Source organism: Ylistrum balloti, unplaced genomic scaffold (assembly GCF_031769215.1).
Source record: "Ylistrum balloti isolate Yb309-2 unplaced genomic scaffold, AGI_CSIRO_Ybal_v1 Utg370824, whole genome shotgun sequence".
NCBI classification, from domain to species: domain Eukaryota; kingdom Metazoa; phylum Mollusca; class Bivalvia; order Pectinida; family Pectinidae; genus Ylistrum; species Ylistrum balloti.
Window position 1 is genome coordinate 456,755 of NW_026782476.1, and position 22,194 is coordinate 478,948.

The following is a 22,194-nucleotide window of genomic DNA, read 5'->3' on the forward strand; positions in this document are numbered from 1 at the left end:
AAGCGTTAACATTTTTACAGTATTCACCAAAAGGACTATGAATACCGGCATTAGCGTTAACCTCACAGAATCTCGATTTTATCCTCTCGGAAATACTGGAGATTAAGACGACCCAAATATTTACATTGTAGAATCTATAGTTTCTCATCATATAGCCATGCTTTCTCGCAAAAATACTATTTCTACGGTTTCTGTGATACTTGGATACTCAGAATTCAGAAGTACAGATATTGACTGTTTCTTGGTTTCAGACAAAAATGCCACCGGTTGTTGACTAAAGATTAATGACGCCAGTTAGTGTGCTACTGGTGGTTAACTAAAGGTTATTGACGCCAGTAAGTTTGCCACCGGTTGTTGACTAAAGGTTAATGATGCCACTTAGTTTGCCACCGGTGGTTAACTAAATGTTATTGACGTCAGATTGTGTGCCACTGGTGGTTAACTATGATTAATGGCTCCAGTTAGTGTGCCACCGGTTGTTGACTAAAGGTTAATGATGCCACTTAGTTTGCCACCGGTGGTTAACTAAATGTTATTGACGTCAGATTGTGTGCCACTGGTGGTTAACTATGATTAATGACTCCAGTTAGTGTGCCACTGGTGGTTAACTAAAGGTTATTGACGCCAGTTATTTTGCCACTAGTGGTTAACCAAAGGTTATTGACGTCAGTTTGTGTGCCACTGGTAGTTAACTAAAGGTTAATGACGCCAGTTAGTTTGCCACTGGTGGTTAACTAAAGGTTATTGACGTCTGTAAGACAAACAATTTCATTCGTTTTTTTTGTAGAGTAACAAAACAGTAAACCGTATTTATACTGATCCATGTGCAAGTTACAACATTATCTACTCAAAAATTCCAAATGGGACTAGACCTGTCAACTTGTTATTCTTATTTCAAAGTTTAATTTGCAGTGTTTCTATTCGTGTAGTTTATGAAATGTCTTATAAATAGTTATTTTCATTGTCATTTGAAACACTTCTATCCATGTGATAACCTTGAGTTAATGTCATGTGACTTACTTCGATAGGGCAATAAATAACATTTATGAAGCATTATTTCGAGCAAGATATCTTTAAACACATTAAATCAAATTACGTTTATCAACAATATAGAATCATTTAAGATCGTCTACACCGGTCTCAAATGTATAATAATATCATTAATTGAATCGATTGTGACACCAGAACCAATTTCTATTGAATTTCGTACTTATCATTATATATAACAGCTCTAGATCTTTTTCCAGTTTTTGAAAGAATGACACATATATTACTCCCAATTTCATAGCGTACTTTGCATATGCTTTCTCCAGTAGAGCAGGCCAGAATTCGTTTCCACTCTTGGAATGTGCGAAGATGAGTCTACCATAACGGGTGGGAAGATAGTCATCTATCACCACATCCAGCCACTGACCACACTGCCAGAACTTAAAGTGGAAAATACCGGCGTGTTTCTTCCCAGTCTGCCATTCCTGTTCCTCGGGGTCAGGTACGATCTGAACGACGACAAGAAAAATGTAACGAAAACGTATTTAAAATATAAAATATATCAAACAAAGACACATTCAAACGAAAGAAATATTTACACGGAGACCCCTAAAAATGTACAAGAAGAATAAGTTCATGTGTTTCGGAAGGGTAAGTGGTCTCTACATTATCGTATAATTAGCCATGTAAATCCTGGTCAATCTGTGTAAATCCTGGCCAATCCGTGTAAATCCTGGTCAATCCGTGTAATCCGTGTACATCCTGGCCAATCCGTGTAAATCCTGGTCAATCCGTGTAAATCCTGGCCAATCCGTGTAAATCCTGGCCAATCCGTGTAAATCCTGGTCAATCCGTGTAAATCCTGGCCAATCCGTGTAAATCCTGGTCAATCCGTGTAATCCGTGTACATCCTGGCCAATCCGTGTAAATCCTGGTCAATCCGTGTAAATCCTGGCCAATCCATGTAAATCCAGGCCAATCCGTGTAACAAATGTCACTTTCACAAAAAAGTAGGATTAACAACACGGAATCCACCAAGTTTATTGACAAGCACTAAGTACCTCACATCGTACAAGAGGAGAAAACATTTCTCAGTGAAATTATGGTGGCTACCATTGAACTTAATCAACCTGCATCTCTCGAAACCCGGAGTCGATATCTTCTCTACTGAAACATGTTTTTATATGAGAAATGGAGACAGATACACATACAACTTTTTCAAAATTGAAAGTTTTTTTAACAAATGATTGTTGGGTATGGCCCTATCAAATGATCTTGTCTTATAAACTGGGTGTCAAAAATGATTTGCGATATCGAGGGTATCAACAAAACCCAAGCTCAGTTCTTCAAAATTGTAAAATTATTTTTTCGAGTTGCTGATACATAGTATCTAAGCTGTTCTATAAGTACAGAGCTGCAAGCAATTCCAAATGTCATAACAACCTAGAGATAAGACTAGTTTATGCATAAATCTAGATATCTAGGTATACCTATTAATCATCATATGTCGTTTTCAAAATCCCATCTTAAATAGTATATGACTTACAATCCACTCTACTATGCATATTGGTAACAAGAAAAATGTTTCAGTAAAGATGTAGTTTTGATTCAGATTTACGTGTTGTACAAGACTCGTCAACGTGAAATTTTAATGTGTATGATAATGTTATTTTTCCTTGAGGAATTCTGCTAAAGATGATTCAGAGTTAGGCGAGATATGGTTTGTATCGGTGCCTGGCGTCTGTCAAGTGTTGGGGAGTTATTGCCCTCCTCGTTTATTTATATACAGACATGCATCAAACGCACAATGTCAGTTTCAGGTCGTGCAAGCTTTACAATCGGCAATATCTACTACTGGAAAGTAGAAGTATTGGCCTCAACATCGCATTTTCAACTTTATTACAAACGTGATAGATGTTTGAGGCTTGTCTGCATCCTGGCGTTAACAGTGGGGTGTGTATTCCCACACACCACACGGTCTCTATCGTCAATCCGGCGGGATTTGTTAGCATGCTCAAGTCTGTCTAGTTGTTGAACCCGACACCTACATGTATAACATATTCTCGCATATATATATGTTTTTGTTTAAAGTTAGAACCTTCTCTGTGTACATCTTGTCTGTCTACATACCCTAAGTGAAAAGATTGTGATATCGTCTTTGCCAAGTTCGTAAGGATGTTTGGCCTGTTGATGAGTTCATTAACATGGAAATGTGAAGCAACATTTCTGACTTGACATTTTAATTACATGTTATCGAGTTTAAGGTTTCGGAAGGGATCTAAAACAAATACCCAATACATATGACTCATCAGTACCAGTCATATCCTAGCAGCTGTTTCATTCCACAGATAACTGCAATATGTATATCTAACTTTTAAACGAAATAATTTCAAATCTTTAAAGTTTTCTTTGATGAAATCACCCAAAACTATTTCATCCCACGTGAAATTAAAATTCGTTTATGTGAGAAAAACTTGGTTGTTTTATGGATAGCACATGAAACACTATAGGCGTAGCTCAGGAACTTTGTAAAAACGAAAATGAACAAAATCGCCGTGAGCAGATATCAACACGACCAGCTGTGAGAACACGCTATACATTGCTTTTACAACTGTGTATCTATTTATCCACGAAGGACAAACTGAAGTCCTAAGAAATGGCAAAAAGTAGACGTCCCACTATCTGATGCCAGCAGCAAGACATCCAAACATCAGAAACATTCGTATTATTTTTTTCTGAACGACAAAAAACATACTGACATCTTCATCAGTAAGAAACGAATCAATGATATATCGATATGAATATTAATAAAGGAAAACTTAAAAGGAGATTATGTAAATAGATTTCTAAGGGTGACAGTTTTCTGCTTCTTCGATGACGCCATTCGTATATAGGTATATCTAAGTAAGTTCTCGTTCTCCCCTGAACATAGGGATTGCAACAACAAACCAGCAGACATATCAAATACATATCTACGTAAAACATTTCTAACATTGAACTCACAACGAAATCGATACACCTTAGTAAAATAGTGATGGCGACTTCGAAACTTTCTGATAATTTCCATCAAACGTTTTTGCGATTTTGTACATCAGATGTCACAGAAGTAGTTATATTTAGAACGAGTCCTCGAATACCGAACAAACTTTGACAATGAAGACCAAAGTATGAAGCAGCAGGGATGTTACTATACTACTATCAAGAAATGGCACATTCATAATAGAGAAATTGAAATGTTCACGGTTATCATATGGTAAAGAGGAAATATGTCTCCGTTGATAGCACACAGAATGAAGATAAGATTTAGTGGAGTGTGTTCTTTATGTCATTTCTGACGGGTATATCACTAAACATTTTGTTGATGAGATTTATTGGAGTCTTTTCTTCATATCATTTCTGACGGGTATATCCGGGGAATCACTAAATGTCTTGATCAGAAGATTGGACAAATCAATAAAAAAATAAAAAACTTGGTAAGGTATTTATCACCTGCTTTCAATAAGGCTTTCAACAATCAAGTACCAAAGAAAGCAAAGAAGTCAGTCAAGAGAGGACTGCAGCTTGTAGTTATGGGTATGGCAATAGTCAACAGTGATTAGTGTAAGTTTAAATACCTTGTTTCGGAATTGTTGTAAAATAAATAAAGTTGATTTTAACCTATTCGAAGATATTACCTTTTAACTCAACGAAGACATTGTCAAAATAAAAATCAATCAATTATTGTAAAGCTTTTCTCCTCAGAATGTCACCTGTAGTTTGCTAGTTTGTGTTTGCTCTACCAATATCAATATTGAACATTAAATTACCATTAACACATTCACGGTGTAGCTGAATGATACATAATGATAAAACTAGGGTTTCGTTCATATTTCTTAACCTGCATCTCGTTTATACCTGTGCAAATTATATATTATATCACACTGCTACACGCAGCTACAGCACATACTATTTGAGCATAGGTCATATCTTTGCTGTAAGTATATGTTGCGTGTTTATAAGCATGTGCCGCACCGTTGCTACCGGTAGCATATTCATAAGTTTTTGAGCCTTCGGCATATCTCTGCTATAGTTTGCATAATGCATATCTACATACCTATAGAGCTATGGTGCTGTGTAAACACTGGGATCGTGTCTACACCAAATATGGAACATTTCTTTACCTTTTGGAGTACGTGACAACCATTGCTACAGGTACAACTAGTCTACACAAGTTTTAGAGTATGTAATACCCGTTGCTATAGATACAACTTGTCTACACAACTTTTAGAGTATGTGATAACCGTTGCTATAGATACAACTTGTCTACACAACTTTTAGAGTGTGTGGTAACCGTTGCTATAGATACAACTTGTCTACACAACTTTTAGAGTATGTGATAACCGTTGCTATAGATACAACTTGTCTACACAACTTTTAGAGTGTGTGGTAACCGTTGCTATAGATACAACTTGTCTACACAATTTCACAGTATATAATAACCATAGCTACAGGTACAACTTGTCTACACAACTTTTACAGTATATAATAATCATAGCTACCGGTAAAGCTTGTCTACACATTTTTCACAGTATATAATAACCATAGCTACAGGTACAACGTGTCTACACAACTTTTACAGTATATAATAACCATAGCTACAGGTACAACTTGTCTACACAACTTTTACAGTATATAATAACCATAGCTACAGGTACAACTTGTCTACACAACTTTTACAGTATATAATAACCATAGCTACAGGTACAGCTTGTCTACACAACGTTTACAGTATATAATAACCATAGCTACAGGTACAGCTTGTCTACACAACGTTTATATATAATAACCATAGCTACAGGTACAGCTTGTCTACACAACGTTTACAGTATATAATAACCATAGCTACAGGTACAGCTTGTCTACACAACGTTTACAGTATATAATAACCATAGCTACAGGTACAATTGGTCTACACAACTTTTTTGAAGTATGTTACCTGTTACCACAGCCTACATTTGTACACACCTTTTTCCAGAGTTTGGGATCCTCCGCGATACAGGCACACGCTGCTACAAACCAACAGTTACCCAAGCTTCCCTGAGAGAAATCATCGGCACTTGCTCCTTCCGTAAAAAATTTCGGATTTGCACATATATCCTGAAATTCATAAAACACGACCATAAATCCAATTGATTTTGATAACGGCGACGTGTGAATACGTTTTACAATCACGGTATTTAGAGTATTGTTGTATAACGATTTGATGAATGTATCTGATTTATCTAATAAAGACAAAAAGGTCAATAACAGAATAAATTTTGCTGTATTAACTGCTTTATAACAAATACTGTCTAACTTCATTATCTCGAAGTCGGCGGGTCCGGACGAAGACTTCGAGTTATCAGAGTATTCGATTTAGATTTAATGTAAAATCGTGACTTACACTAGGACGTTTCCAGACGATGTCGGCCGGGGCAGGACGACTAAAAAACAACGAGGATCCAGAGGGTGGGAAATCCTTGTCGACAAAGAGTTTTCCACCACGAGAGCAGGAACTTTTGATCTTGTAGTACTTCTGGCCTTTATATGGCACAGTTGAATCCGTCAGTCCCAGAACCATGATTCTGAAAGATGGAGATATTACAGTGTTAAAGAACGACTAATTATCCTGGCCATTCATGATCATCTAATGAACCAGTAATGATGATGTAAAGAGATCAGGGATGGAATTTTTTACATCAGTCACTGCTACGTTCTATATCATACCAGATAATCTCAGCAGCGACACAGATTACCTAAATGTAGGCCCATGTCAAAGGTGTTTTTCTTCAAATAATGCAATAAATATCAAGCCACAGTACCAAATTATACATTAAGACAACGCCATTGTTCAAAGTGATCATCTCAGTAAATGTTATAGACTATAGACAGTGGGTTGTCTAACAAATACGTGACTTCAGCTGCTAGACGTCTAGACAACGTCCAAACAAACGACTGTTATTTCGATTTAAAACGGCAGCGAAATGCCTTGTGCTGTGAGAAATATATCGAAATGCGACCAAATGTGTTATCTGCTACTGATAACCATCCATTTAACACGCAAAAGACCACATCATTCGTCATAGACATAGGCTTTAACGTAGTTATGTTATTAAATTCTAAGCAGGAAATAAGACAAATGTTAACTCTTCGTGTCAAATGTTTTTATATCTATCAAATAATTCATATTTACGTACGTAAGATCACATTTCTAATGAAGATATCATTATTGTATTTTCCCAGCGATGCTAAACTATATTCCCATTTAAAAACATGCCAGGAGAAAGCACTTCTTTGACAATGACTATAACAGTAAGAGATTACATACCAGAAGAAAGCACTTATTTGACAATGACTATAACAGTAAGAGATTATTACTAAACTGCCTTTGCTATATACCGTGTCTCACACCATCCCTAACAGATCGGTCTGGAACTGGTCTGACAGGTGTCGGCGTCTACACAATGTGTAGCTTTCCGCATTAATTCATATCTCATCGCTAGCCACCGATCTTCACGGGTGATAATATTGCTGGAGCAGTATTACGTAACAACGTACATCCGGGCTCTTATCGTTGGAATAAGTTTGTGTCTATTTAGTCAAATAAGAGGTCCGATGGGCTTTAGCGTTCAATGTTATATGGGATCCACTGTCAGATGATTATGATATTGTTTTGGTCAGAATCACGTTCTTATAATTTCTACTACCATCTAATTAAAGCTTTGTTTCAATATCAGACAAAAAAATCAGTGGAAAGGTCGTACAGATCTGAATATATCCACCAAGTTTCAAAATTATCCACCAAGAAGGTTAAAACAACATTAGGGTGCATTCTAGCAGCAACATGTCCACGGAAGATGACGTCATCGACACATCGACATATTTATAGAATCTTAATCAACACAAATTATATGAAAGAAGGGCGAAATATGACAAAAAGAAAGATGTAGACGGAAACTACATTAAAAGAACAAGGAGAATAAGACCAGGTACTCTGGAAAAGTAAGCGTCTCCTACTTTTACAGCGCCAACACCCGGAAGAATAAACTGACAACGGGCTAACCAGGCTAGTGGAATTATCATAAAGAACTTTTCAATATTTTTCATATCTTTGTACTTGATCGTCAATTTACGTTAGAAACGAACCGGTCTGTGGTGGCTTAGTTGTGTCCTTGTTCATGACATTAAATCCAAAACGTTCTCAATGGTAGGCAACTAACCTCCCGTATGCTGTTAGAATTGCTTTGATGTGTAACAATCAATTACCATTGTTCACAAGCATATATTTTCAGGGTGACACTCGAGCTCTCCCCTGGTCAATGTTTTGTTATATCTAGTTATATAACGAGGCAATTACATCATCTACTGTTAATAGTTTGGTGTATGTGTTTCTTTAGACCGGAATGGTTTACTTATATTTCCAGGTTTCTCTAACGCCTCTTTTGTGTTATTAACCTATGTTTACCTGTCTATATGAACAAGGGACAACACTACGGATTACCGAATGTGATTAGAACTCTGTCATTTCAATGGGACTAATTAATTTACATAATTGGATTTCAATTTATAAATTGTATATATATATTGGAATACCAATATATACGGACTTCATTATCATCACACTCCTAACTGTCATCATATTTTGATTTACAAATTTTAAACAAATGCTTTGAAGAATAATAACCTCTAACACAAAGGAACTTTGAACTTCCTGGGTTTTTTTGTCTCATCTCACAATACACCAGATAAATCGTAACAAGCGTAACACAAAACGAGTCATATGAAATATTTATTCCCTTCAACACTGACCATTTCAATGCTTTCAGAATATGTTTGGGGACAGAACCGCTAACCTTAACCTCAGTGACTAACACTCAACACAACGGTCGAAGGTTCAGTAGTGGTAAGCGGTAAGAACAAGGTTTAGATGTTTTGTCACATCTCAGATAAGGCAATGGTTAGCGGTTACCATTTTCGCCCCCTACCAACAAAATAATAGATATTCAAATTAGAAAACTCAATAACATTTTCATTTGGGATATAATCAATTACAAAATAGTTCTAATCCAAAGCTTCAAAATGACTTTGGATCATGTACAAGCTACCACCACTACGTTTTATGTAGTTCAATTAAAAATCTTTGACTCCGTTACTCTGTAGCAAAGACCTGTATCTTTTACAAACCGGCCATTTCCTTTTAGTTCAAACAAAATCTACTTCTCTTAGAGTTCAAATTCCATTGTAGATTTATTGTCGATATGGTTCTGGAGACAAAATGTTTTCGACAAACATAACGAATAGAAATTGTTACATAAATCACATAAATTGTAAAACCCCTCGATGTAGTTTTCAGGTTTACTTCTCTCAGTAAGTTCCCCTACACACGCCTCTGTCTCGCTACGCACGTTCCCCTTATGCACCCCTCAGTTTTCGCTCTATTTTAAGTGTTTATAGCACAAGTCGTTTCTGCAACATGTTGCTTTCATTACAGTTGCTGGCACCGATTCTTTAAAATATCAACATGAAAATTTCGTAAGTTACGATAACTTTCTAAAACGAAATGGTTGACGACTTCCTAGTTATGATGTGTAGCGGTAGGAGGTACCTAACACTGTGCCGCCAGTACGTTAGTCTAAAATCCTACATAGACAGATTTTGTCTTAAAATATAAATCAACGCTAATACCGGCTCCATTATTATCGAGGTGAACCGGAAGAAGTATGTAATATATAAATATTCGCGGAGCTTTGAAAGCTAGAACAAACTTACTTTAATATATATATAAACTGTTAAGACAATGTATCTGTGTAGAGGGATTCAAAGATTTTTACGTTAATGAAAGATTTTGTTTTTTTTTTACTTCGCATATATTGACGTTCTATTAAAATTGCCAAAGTTATCTAGGTTTTGACATTTCTTTCAATGAATTTTCGGTTATATCTGACGCTTTCTATGTTCTAAAATTTAGGCCCTTAGCATCACTGATGAATTTAAGGAGGAAACAGCTGTATGATGCATTTTATTCATAATTTGACTGTGATTCCAAATTTGTATTAAAGGTGCTAATCACCTGCATGTCTACATTAATTATTGTATCTTGTTCAATAAATGAATTATCACTTAACATTGTACGAAAGCTGTTTAAATCTCGTTATCTCTCGAACGCAGTAATCGGTATATAAAGTCACCTTGTTATCGGATGATAACAACCAACTATTTCTTTTTTTTTTTAATAATTTAGAAAAAAATTACCCAATGATTTTTGTTAACAAATAAGCTACATGGTTTAAAAATGTAAAAAATTTCAGAAACTATACTGATCGGGTTCTCTGTAACGCTCTCTTTGAAATCGGTATATTGAGTAGCAGGTCTATATAGACCGAACACCCTGGTTAGTTAGTGTGGGAAATAAGACATGTGATTAAATGGAGGACATGTATACTTTCATGATCACATCGTTTTACACGTTTCCAGTGTTATATAATAACTACCTACTGTGTAGCTTTTATACCAACATCGAAAATAGGACAATTATTACAGTTTTCAAGTTACACTACAGAAATCTTGATGATTTTTTAAATCGTTATTTACATCACATACCTCTTGTCCTTCCCCTGTCGTGCGAGTTCTATGAATCGATGAAATAGCAGTCACTGGAATAATTGCTCAATATGTTTGTGGACAAAAGTTGTTAGTAAATGCACAACAGGTATTTTGACACCTGTCTCTTCCTAATACAGTGTGTTAATCTTTAGTTCCTATCTAATCAGACTAAGATTGTGAATCCCATTCTAGCTTTAAAGTTTACACAGAAGCTGGATGTTGTTATTTTACCACTGACCTAAAACATAGTATATATGTCATTTCGTAGTAATCCTATATGTTGTAGTGTTATGTAATGAAATAAAATCAAATTGAAATATCTTCCCCTTAACTACAGATTTACTTTCCTGTACGAGCTCACACATCTTATCGTTGGTAGGAAAAGAACAACTTAATGCTTTGATCTATCATTTGTTTCTTTACGTCAAATTCTTTAATCTTGAGTCAGACATTTCTGTCGGTGTTATCATCAGTCGTTGGTTATCTGTGATACCAATGTGTAATTTCCCTCGGGCAATGGAGGGTCCAGCCCTTCACCACATCGTTAGGAGAGATTATCAAGGTACGCAGACGTTTTCCTGTTCGGGAGAACATCTTTAGATTCCCTGCTTAAGTCTATCAACGCAGACGTCGTTACACTGTCACTGTCAGATTTGCCGAGCTGACAAAACTCCGAACCATTTTCAGTTTTGGCATAGCGGACTTGTATACATTGTGTGTATTAAATGTGTATATAGTTAAATATATGAATATATACGTCTTGCGAGCTGCGGTAATAGCAAAAAATAAACTTTATTTTCAACAACTTTTTATCATAAATGAACATTTCATCATTAAATCAGGTAACGCCGAATCGAAAGTAGCATAGATACATGTATCAGTGATGAAAAACTAGAAAGCTGTAGTGACAAAAACAAAACCCTCTCATTTATTGAACATCACTGCACTATAAATACACCGTAAATACACTCAATTAACCTGGCAGATGAGAGAAGACAAACACGTGTCATGATCTATGTTCTATATTTAGATTTTTCTTAAAAAAACAGTGGTCGGCTACAGGATTGTCAGAGCAAGAAAGGTCAAGAACAGGGCCAACCATTAACCTAAAGTATACATCTTATCACCCACTCATCTCATCTTTTAGCAAATGGGATGGAGTGAGAGGCGTTACATTTTTGTAGCTGAGAACCACATGGTAATGCAGATATAAATATTTGCACGTGTTTAGGAATATGTATAATTACACGGAACAGATTGAAAGTTATTTACAATCAACACGTGTAAATCTATACTCAACAAACTTGCATATGGAACAATCCCCGTTTTTCTTTCATTTCCAAAGACATCTTGCCTTTAAAAGGGATAAAGAACCCGAATTGATTCGCTCGTGTAAAACACCTGCAGATTTAACCACCTATTTCGCCAGTGAAAACACACTGTATTATCCAACAGTGGTATAGTAATAATGTATGCTTATATGCTTAAGCAAACACTCGTATACCCTTGAGATATTTTTTCTTACTTTTTCATTTTAATGCACTTTGTCCCCAGACCCCAGACCCTAACCCCCTCCTCCTCCTCTGGGTTTCGCCTTGGGACGAGAATACACCCCTTAAAACATTTGCTACGCCACCGACTGATCAACATTGCACCTGTTTGTATTGATCATTTTCGGAGGTAAAATTACACGACACTGATGAAACAGCGCCACAGGACTTTTAAACAGACCTAATACTGTCAACTGTCACACACACACCATTCTAGAATAAACTAGATACTTTACTTTCGGAACTCACAAATTTGCAAAAATGTTTTTTTTTTTTTTTCATTTAGATTCAGTAGACATAAAGATGGTTTCATATGATGAGGTTTACAGAACACTGATCCCAAGGCCGTTGTCCTGTATAAGTAAGTGTTTATAAAATTCAATATGGTATGGATCCCTTTTTCACATTTTACAATACCGCTGAGTTTGATTCGGAAAAGTGATGCAGGAAAACATTCTGTGGTTATTTGCTTTTATTTTGGTGTTCTCTATATGTATTAATTCTAAATTTCACGAAAAATTATGGAATTCTAGTTTAAATAAGACAGATAATGTCCTACCAATGTGGTGTTTTTAAGTCTAGGCGGCTAACTCACGGTCCTTGTAGTCATCATTAAGATCGAAGGGAGAGAGATCAATTACATACAACTAGATACAAAATTATCGGATATTAACATTAAGTTCTGTGTGATGTACATCTGATTTAATAACCCGGAAAGACGTAATTGTCAGGTCCTGCACCATTACTGAATGACTGGATCATATCTTTGTATAATTCTCTACATTTCACCCATGGCATTAGACTTCGTCTGAAGCTAGATTTCGTGTAATAAATTAGACTTCGCCCACGTAACTAGACTTCGTCAAAATGACTAGACATTGCCAAACAAACTAAACATAGTCTTATCGAGTAGTCATTGGCTAACAAAGCAGACATGGTTCCATCCGACGGACCAGACTTTACCAACTGAACCAAACATGGCTAGACTTTGTCTAATGGACTAGATGTTGCCATATTGACTAGAATTTGCCCAATTATCAGACTTTGTCCTATGGACTAGACTTTGCCAAAAGGACAAGACTTCGCCTAATGTACTAGACTTTGCCCAATGGACTGGACTTTGCCCCATGTACTAGACTTTGCCAAATGTACTAGGCTTTGCTCAGTGAACTAGCCTTTGCCCCATGTACTAGACTTTGCGAAATGTACTAGACTTTGCCCAATAGACTGGACTTTGCCCCATGTACTAGACTTTGCCAAATGTACTAGACTTTGCCCAATGGACTTGACTTTGCTCCGCGGACTAGACTTTGCTCCGTGGACTAGACTTTGCCCAATTGACTAGGCTTTGCTCAATGGTCTAGGCGCTGTCAGCTGAAGTACCACACTACCATATTTCTCTAGTCTGCAGAATGACACTGAGCGTAAAATAGACTTATGATCTGGACAGATTAGGTCGGTGTCAGTATGATTTAAGTGTGAATAGTCCAGTCTTATTTTCCACAACAAAATGTCATTTCGTGGCTATTTAACCATAACATCATTTCAAATAATATTAGCTTTTGAGAGTTTGATCATTTGAGTTTACACCTCTAAATGAAGGTGACACGTTTCATTGTTCTCGACTCCAGACCACACCAAGTAACATTTTTAGTAAGTTTGGTACAAACCTCCTCCGAGTTCAACTATTGGAATTTAACATACTACAAGAAAGAAATGTAAACAAAATGGCTTAAGTACAAACATGTTCCTCATCCAAATGTCAGGAAAATACCCCGACAAAGAAAAAAAGGCGTGGACGTGTTAGTAAAAACACTAGAACGGCCAAGTTTGCAGACAAGATAACAGTAGGGGGACAATCACTAGCGTGTGTTATATGCATTGACTTCTACATTTCTAACATTTATTTTACCATGAACACAGCTTACCACGTATCCCTGTGAGTGATGATGTACAAGTCAATCCTCGTTGACGAGATGTTTACGGGGAATCACACACTTATGGTTGTCATTGTGTCATTATGTCGTAATGCAGCAATCAAGCTGATGTCATGTTATACATGACCGCGCATTCCCGTGCGGCGCTCTACATTGCACGTGAGGTCGGATAAATTGATGTGCACTAGCTGCTAGATTGTGTAGAAGTGTTTCACCAATTGACATAACAAATATAGCTGTGGGTGTGTATGTGTACACAAACACACTGGGGTAAATGTTACCATGTAAATAAACCACCTTCTGATTAAGTCCCACATCAATCACACACATAATGGGCTGGTAGGTCGGCACACAGTGGCACCATGGACTGTGGTCTTTACATTCCTATATACCTACCATACTAAATGGTATGTTGTCTGTACTTTTAAAGTTTGTTTGTTTGTATGTATGTATGTATGTATGTGTGTGTGTAGGTGTGTGTGTGTGTGTGTGTGTGTGTGTGTGTGTATTTTTTTCATTTATCTGACGGCAAATTCCATAGATTTTATTTGAAGAATTACGACAAATGCTTACATGACCCGCTATTTGAAAGTTATGTGGATTGAACATTCCGATGTATGCAGCTTGAAGCTCAAAACGAACCTGTCTGTGCTGACTTAGTTGTGTCCCTGTGCTTGACACTAAATCTAAAACGTTCTGAATGGTAGACAACGGACCTCCCGCATGCTGTTGAGTGAGGTCTCCTCCATATACTTGATTTCAGCAAATGCTTCATAATGTCGACGTGTCGATTAAAGTGGCGTGCAAACACGTGCTGGATTCCATTTATAGCTCCGTGAAAAGGGTGATAGCACAAGTAATATTTAATACTGATCTATTTATGTAAGTGTCTCATACCAAAACCTATAGTATACATCAAAACCCGTGTACTTAAATCAGGTAGAAGACACCCATTTAAAGAATTCTATCAAAATAAATGCAAATGGTACATTGTTTCTGCACCATCATTCAGAGGACATATCTATTTATTATTCCTGTTAAAAGTGGTAAAAACCACCCATGTATCTGAGGCAACGAGAAATGTCACAAATTATCTGACTAATTGAAAATAATCTACATGCTCCATACAATATGTTATACATTTATATATTCTTTCTTGTAAAGTTATCGTTGTCCTGTCGTATCAGCCTGTTTCTATAGCACCGACTCATGATCCACATATATGTATTTTAACGCTATAGCACACATATGTATTGATCATGGGTCGTAAATTCGTGACAAATCCCTGTGCAAAGAACCACCTTTTAAACTTTGGCAACATTCTTCAGTAAAATCTCTTTCTTACATATTTAGCCTAATGCTGTACCGGTTTTATCTTTATACACATGTATAAGCGGTAGTGTATAGTAATTTCCCTGGTTACTCATTTCTCTAATCTATTCGGCACATGTTCATCAGATTCTGGCCGACGATCATCAAACTCGTTTGTCAAAAGTTGCCTTTTTTTACTGTTCCAAGAGTTTGTGATTTTTCAGGAGCGTTACAATGGTTGCAGTTAATCTGGTTTCTCCCAAGTCGGAGAAGTCAATAATTTTCTTGTGACATGTTGACATCAATCGCGCTCGCCTCATTTGAAGATTTTATCTGATGGTTACAGAAACAATCTACACGGATCCTTTTTGTCTGCTGAAGTCAGACGGACTTCACAAAATGTAACCATATTCGATTACGACAAAGAGGTAGATGCCAAGAAATCCAATTATCAGGCGGTTTTAAGGTGTTACGATAGAATCCATGGAAAATGTCACTATCTGAGCGGAGAGTTGAATATCAGCAGAGTGATTTGAAAACAGATAACGTTCATGAAGACCATGATTTAAAACGAGACAAACTGGTTAAAATCCTATCACTAGATCCGCTCCAAACCTTTTAACGGAAAAGATAGGGAATGAGCGTTAGGTAGTGTTCAGTAATAGTCAGTCAATGGGAGTTTCCCTCACACAAAGTGGACAAAATCGCTAGTTGTACATTTCGCTTATCCAGGTTAACATATATCACAAATGCACATGCGTTATTCATAACGGGTGTTATATATTTACTTTCTGTACTGGTACTTCGGTATGCGTTAGATTGTCTTCCTTAAATGAAGACCGAAACCTATGTTAAATATAAATTAAATAAACACACATATTCACCAATGTATCACCTCTAGTAGCATATGATCGCCTAACTGAGAGCATGTGTAATTCATATAATTTTTTTCCTATACAAGAATTATGTACATCATAAGGATAGTGAATTATTAATGAACTGTATTTCTTAATTATAATTGCCAATTATGTTTTTCAATTGATGTATATCTAGTATGCTCAAGTAATGTTATTGTTAACAATTGTATATGCGTTGATATGTAAATGACTATTATTCTGTTTGTAAAATCTTCAGCTTGGAGGAAATAAAGAGAATAATAATAGTTTATATTCATGGTACGTGTGTAGATATCCACACTGTTCTGGGTAACGATATAACAGTTCAATGATGTTAAAAACAGCAGTGATTATATATAAATACTTACCTTAGTCTGTCGACAGGAAAACGGATTCACGCACTCACTGACCCTACGACGTCTATACTGTTCATAACACTTCACCAAATCAGTGTCGGACACAATAACACAATTCACGCTTCCAAAGTCCAGTAACTGAGGAAATGGAACTCCTGAAGTTCAGTGACGTGAACGCACGTGAGTCATGCTAAACTGTGAATAAAGAAAGGATTCAAAGTTTGGTAAGGGGAACTGTGTACAGCCGCCGGAGCCCGATAGAACATTAGTCGTGCCATATCTCCGATAGTATCGCCAGCCATGCCAAGTTCGTTATGTATGTGTAACATGCAGGGAGGGCGACCAGGAAGTATAACATTGTTATGCCACGGACATATATATATTTATCTCGCTTGGTCTGGCAGACTCAGCAGACTCGCCTTATGCACCCATGGGTTTAAGACAGACCTTTCATCACCTCATATTCTAATGAGTTTACGACAGATTCTGCCTCACCCCGTATACAAACAGGGTGTTGGTTTATAACAGACTTGGCCTCACCCGTATACTTACGGGATTAGACTGACACGCCTTACAGTGTATATGATACCAGAGTTATGGCACACTCCGCCTCATCCGTATTCTAACGGGGTTAGAGCAAACTCGCCTTATATAATACCAGGGTAATGACACAATCAACCTCACCACGTATACTAAGGAGGCTAAGCAGACTCGCCTTAAATACTACCCGGGTTTTGACATACTCATCCTCACCACGTATACTAACGGGGTTAGGTAGACTCGCCTTCAATACTACCAGTGTTATGACATACTCTGCCTCACCTGGTATGCTAACGGAGTTTGGCAGACCTTATATATAACCTTAAATACTACCAGGGTTATGGCATACTCCTCATCCTGTATACTAACGGGGTTAAGCGGACTCGCCTTATATGATACCAGGATTATGGCATACTCAACCTCACCCCGTATACTAACGGGGTTAGGCAGACTCGCCTTATATATAACCAGGGTTATGACACCCCGTATACTAACGGGGTTAGGCAGACGCGCCTCATACACTACCAGGGTTATGACATACCCAACCCCGTATACTCTACCCCGTATACTTACGCGGTTAGGCAGACTCACCTTAAATACTACCAGGGTTGCGGCATACTCAACCTCATCCTGTTTACTAACGGGGTGAATCAGACTCGCCTTATATACTACCAGGGTTATGACATACTCTGCCTCACCCGGTAAGCTAATGGAAATTGGCAGACTGGCCTTATATACTACCAGGGTTATGACATACTCCGCCTCACCCGTATACTCACGGGGTTAGGCAGATTCGCCTTAAATACTGCCCAAAGCTGACATACTTCGCCCTACCCGTATACTAACAGGGCTAGGCAGACTCGCCTTATACACTACCAGGGTGATGACATACTCAACCTCACCCCGTATACTAACGACGCTAAGCAGACTCGCCTTATACACTACCAGGGTTATGACATACTCCGCATCACCCGGTATACTTACAGGGCTAGACAGACTCGTCTTAAGTACTACCAGGGTGATGACATACTCCGCCTCACCCGTATACTAACAGGGCTAGGCAGACTCGCCTTATACACTTCCAGGGTGATGACATACCCAACCTCACCCCGTATACTAACGACGCTAAGCAGACTCGCCGTACTACTGTTATGACAACGTATACTAACGGGGTTAGGCACCACGTATACTAAGGCAGACTCGCCTCTACCAGTGTTTATACACTACCCGGGCCTTATATATTTTGACATACAGACTCGCTTTATACACTACCAGGGATATGACATACGCTGCCTCACCCATATACTAACAGGGTTAGGCAGACTCGCCTTAAATACTACCCGATGTATGACATACTCCGCCTCACCCTGTATACTAAGGAGGCTAAGCAGACTCGCCTTAGACTCGCCTTCAATACTACCAGTGTTATGACATACTCTGCCTCACCTGGTATGCTAACGGAGTTTGGCAGACTGGCCTTATATACTACCCGGATTATGACAAACTCAACCTCACCACGTATACTAACGAGGCTAAGCAGACTCGCCTTAAATACTACCAGGGTTATGACATACGCTGTCTCACCCGTATACTAACGGGGTTAGGCAGACTCGCCTTATATATAACCAGGGTTATGACATACTTAACCTCACCCCGTATACTAACGGGGTTAGGCAGACGCGCCTCATACACTACCAGGGTTATGACATACCCAACCTCACCCCGTATACTTACGCGGTTAGGCAGACTCACCTTAAATACTACCAGGGTTGCGGCATACTCAACCTCATCCTGTTTACTAACGGGGTGAATCAGACTCGCCTTATATACTACCAGGGTTATGACATACTCTGCCTCTCCCGGTAAGCTAATGGAAATTGGCAGACTGGCCTTATATACTACCAGGGTTATGACATACTCCGCCTCACACGTATACTAACGGGGTTAGGCAGACTCGCCTTAAATACTGCCCAAAGCAGACATACTTCGCCTCACCCGTATACTAACAGGGCTAGGCAGACTCGCCTTATACACTACCAGGGTGATGACATACTCAACTTCACCCTGTATACTAACGACGCTAAGCAGACTCACCTTATACACTACCAGGGTTATGACATACTCCGCATCACCCGTTATACTAACAGGGCTAGGCAGACTCGCCTTATACACTACAAGGGTTATGACATACTCTGCCTCACCCGTATACTAACGGGGCTAGGCAGACTTGCCTTATACACTACCAGGGTGATGACATACCCAACCTCACCCCGTATACTAACGAGGCTAAGCAGACTCGCCTTAGTTACTACCCGGGTTATGACATACTCCGCCTCACCCGTATACTAACGGGTTAGGCAGACTCGCCTTAAATACTACCCGATGTATGACATACTCCGCCTCACCCTGTATACTAAGGAGGCTAAGCAGACTCGCCTTAAATACTACCAGTGTTATGGCATACTCATTCTCACCACGTATACTAACGGGGTTAGGCAGACACGCCTTATATACTACCAGGGTTATGACATACTCCGCCTCACCCTGTATACTAACAGGGCTAGACAGACTCGCCTTATACACTACAAGGGTTATGACATACTCTGCCTCAACCGTATACTAACGGGGTTAGGCAGACTCGCCTTATATATTACCAGGGTTATGACATTCTTAACCTAACCCCGTAAACTAACGGTGCTAAGCAGACTTGTCTTTAATACTACCAGGGTTGTGATATACTCCGCTTCACCCGGATACTAAAAGGGAAAGGCAGACTCGCTTTATACACTACCAGGGATATGACATACGCTGCCTCACCCATATACTAACAGGGTTAGGCAGACTCGCCTTAAATACTACCCGGATTATGACAAACTCAACCTCACCACGTATACTAACGAGGCTAAGCAGACTCGCCTTAAATACTACCAGTGTTATGACATACTCTGCCTCACCTGGTATGCTAACGGAGTTTGGCAGACTGGACTTATATACTACCCGGATTATGACAAACTCAACCTCACCACGTATACTAACGAGGCTAAGCAGACTCGCCTTAAATACTACCAGGGTTATCACATACTCCGCCTCACCCGTATACTAACGGGGTTAGGCAGACTCGCCTTATATATAACCAGGGTTATGACATACTTAACCTCACCCCGTATACTAACGAGGTTAGGCAGACGCGCCTCATACACTACCAGGGTTATGACATACCCAACCTCACCCGTATACTTACGCGGTTAGGCAGACTCACCTTAAATACTACCAGGGTTGCGGCATACTCAACCTCATCCTGTTTACTAACGGGGTGAATCAGACTCGCCTTATATACTACCAGGGTTATGACATACTCTGCCTCACCCGGTATGCTAACGGAAATTGGCAGACTGGCCTTATATACTACCAGGGTTATGACATACTCCGCCTCACACGTATACTAACGGGGTTAGGCAGACTCGCCTTAAATACTGCCCAAAGCTGACATACTTCGCCTCACCCGTATACTAACAGTGCTAGGCAGACTCGCCTTATACACTACCAGGGTGATGACATACTCAACCTCACCCCGTATACTAACGACGCTAAGCAGACTCGCCTTATACACTACCAGGGTTATGACATACTCCGCATCACCCGTTATACTAACAGGGCTAGACAGACTCGCCTTATACACTACAAGGGTTATGGCATACTCATTCTCACCACGTATACTAACGGGGTTAGGCAGACACGCCTTATACACTACAAGGGTTATGACATACTCTGCCTCAACCGTATACTAACGGGTTAGGCAGACTCGCCTTATATATTACCAGGGTTAAGACATACTTAACCTCACCCGGTTAACTAACGGGGTTAGGCAGACTCGCCTTAAATACTACCATGGTTAAGACATACTCCGCTTCACCCTGTATACTAACGTGGTTAGGCAGACTCGCCTTATATACTACCAGGGTTATGGCATACTCCCCATCACGCATATACTAACGGGGTTAGGCAGACTCGCCTTATACACTACCAGGGTGTTGACATACTCCGCCTCATCCGGTATATTAACGGGGTTGAGCTGACTCGCCTTTAATACTACCAGGTTTTTGACATACTCACCTCACCACGTATAGTAACGGGGTTAAGCAGACTTGCCTTGAATACAACCATGGTTATGACATATTCAACCTCTTCCCGTATACTAATGGGGTTAAGCAGACTCGCCTCATATACTACCCGGGCTATGACATACTCCGCCTCATCCCGTATACTAACGGGGTTAAGCAGAATCGCCTGAAATACAACCAGGGTAAAGACATACTCCGCTTCACCCTGTATTCTAACGGGGTTAGGCAGACTCGCCTTATATAATACCAGGTTTTTGTCCAGTACGACACGATAGGCTGACTAACTCCGGTGTCCAGATAAAATGGACTGCTCAGCTCGCTTGACATGTACGACAGGTTGACTAATTCAGGTATCTCTATAGGATTAATTGGTAGGATTTTCACGTGATCAGTAAGATGCGATAGGCTGACTATTTCAGATGTCTCCATAAGATTGACTGGTAAACTCGCATTGCCACTGCGACGCATTAGGCTGAGTAGCTCAGATGTATCCAGAAGAATCACTGGTTAGATATTCACGTTATCTGTACGACGGGAAAGGATGACTAATTCAGGTGTCTCCATAAGACTGACTAGTCAGATCTTGATGCCTAATGTTGATATGTCATTAAGCCTACATTCGGATTTATGAGAAAATATCATTCTGACAGATTAGTTCACGCGTTTAATCATGTTCTAATTGATAGCGACACTCCTCCCTTCCCCATACACTTGTACCCAAACAACGCTCGTTGACAACCAAAAGGATTTTTTCTGTGGACAAGTTAAACGTTTTTTTCAAGAATGTACTTAAAACTGAGAAGACACTGTACAAAAATAGGATCGTTTTCCTTGACCATATAGCGTCCACGCACATATAAGATTTCAGTTCTTGA

The 22,194-nt window shown here is 38.9% G+C and overlaps 1 protein-coding gene across 1 annotated transcript in view; it reads right to left on the reverse strand.

Moving 5' to 3' along the window:
• LOC132558781 (calpain-5-like) overlaps positions 1 to 16,755 on the reverse strand; it is a 40,713-nt gene extending 23,958 nt beyond the window's left edge. The window contains exons 1-4 of the mRNA XM_060223387.1: positions 16,671 to 16,755; positions 6,410 to 6,590; positions 5,992 to 6,123; positions 1,294 to 1,496 (exon numbers count right to left, since the gene is read on the reverse strand). Coding sequence (XP_060079370.1) covers positions 1,294 to 1,496; positions 5,992 to 6,123; positions 6,410 to 6,586 — 512 coding nt within the window. The 5' untranslated portion in view covers positions 6,587 to 6,590; positions 16,671 to 16,755. The remainder of the gene's footprint in view (positions 1 to 1,293; positions 1,497 to 5,991; positions 6,124 to 6,409; positions 6,591 to 16,670) is intronic.
• Positions 16,756 to 22,194: the final 5,439 nt, after the last annotated feature.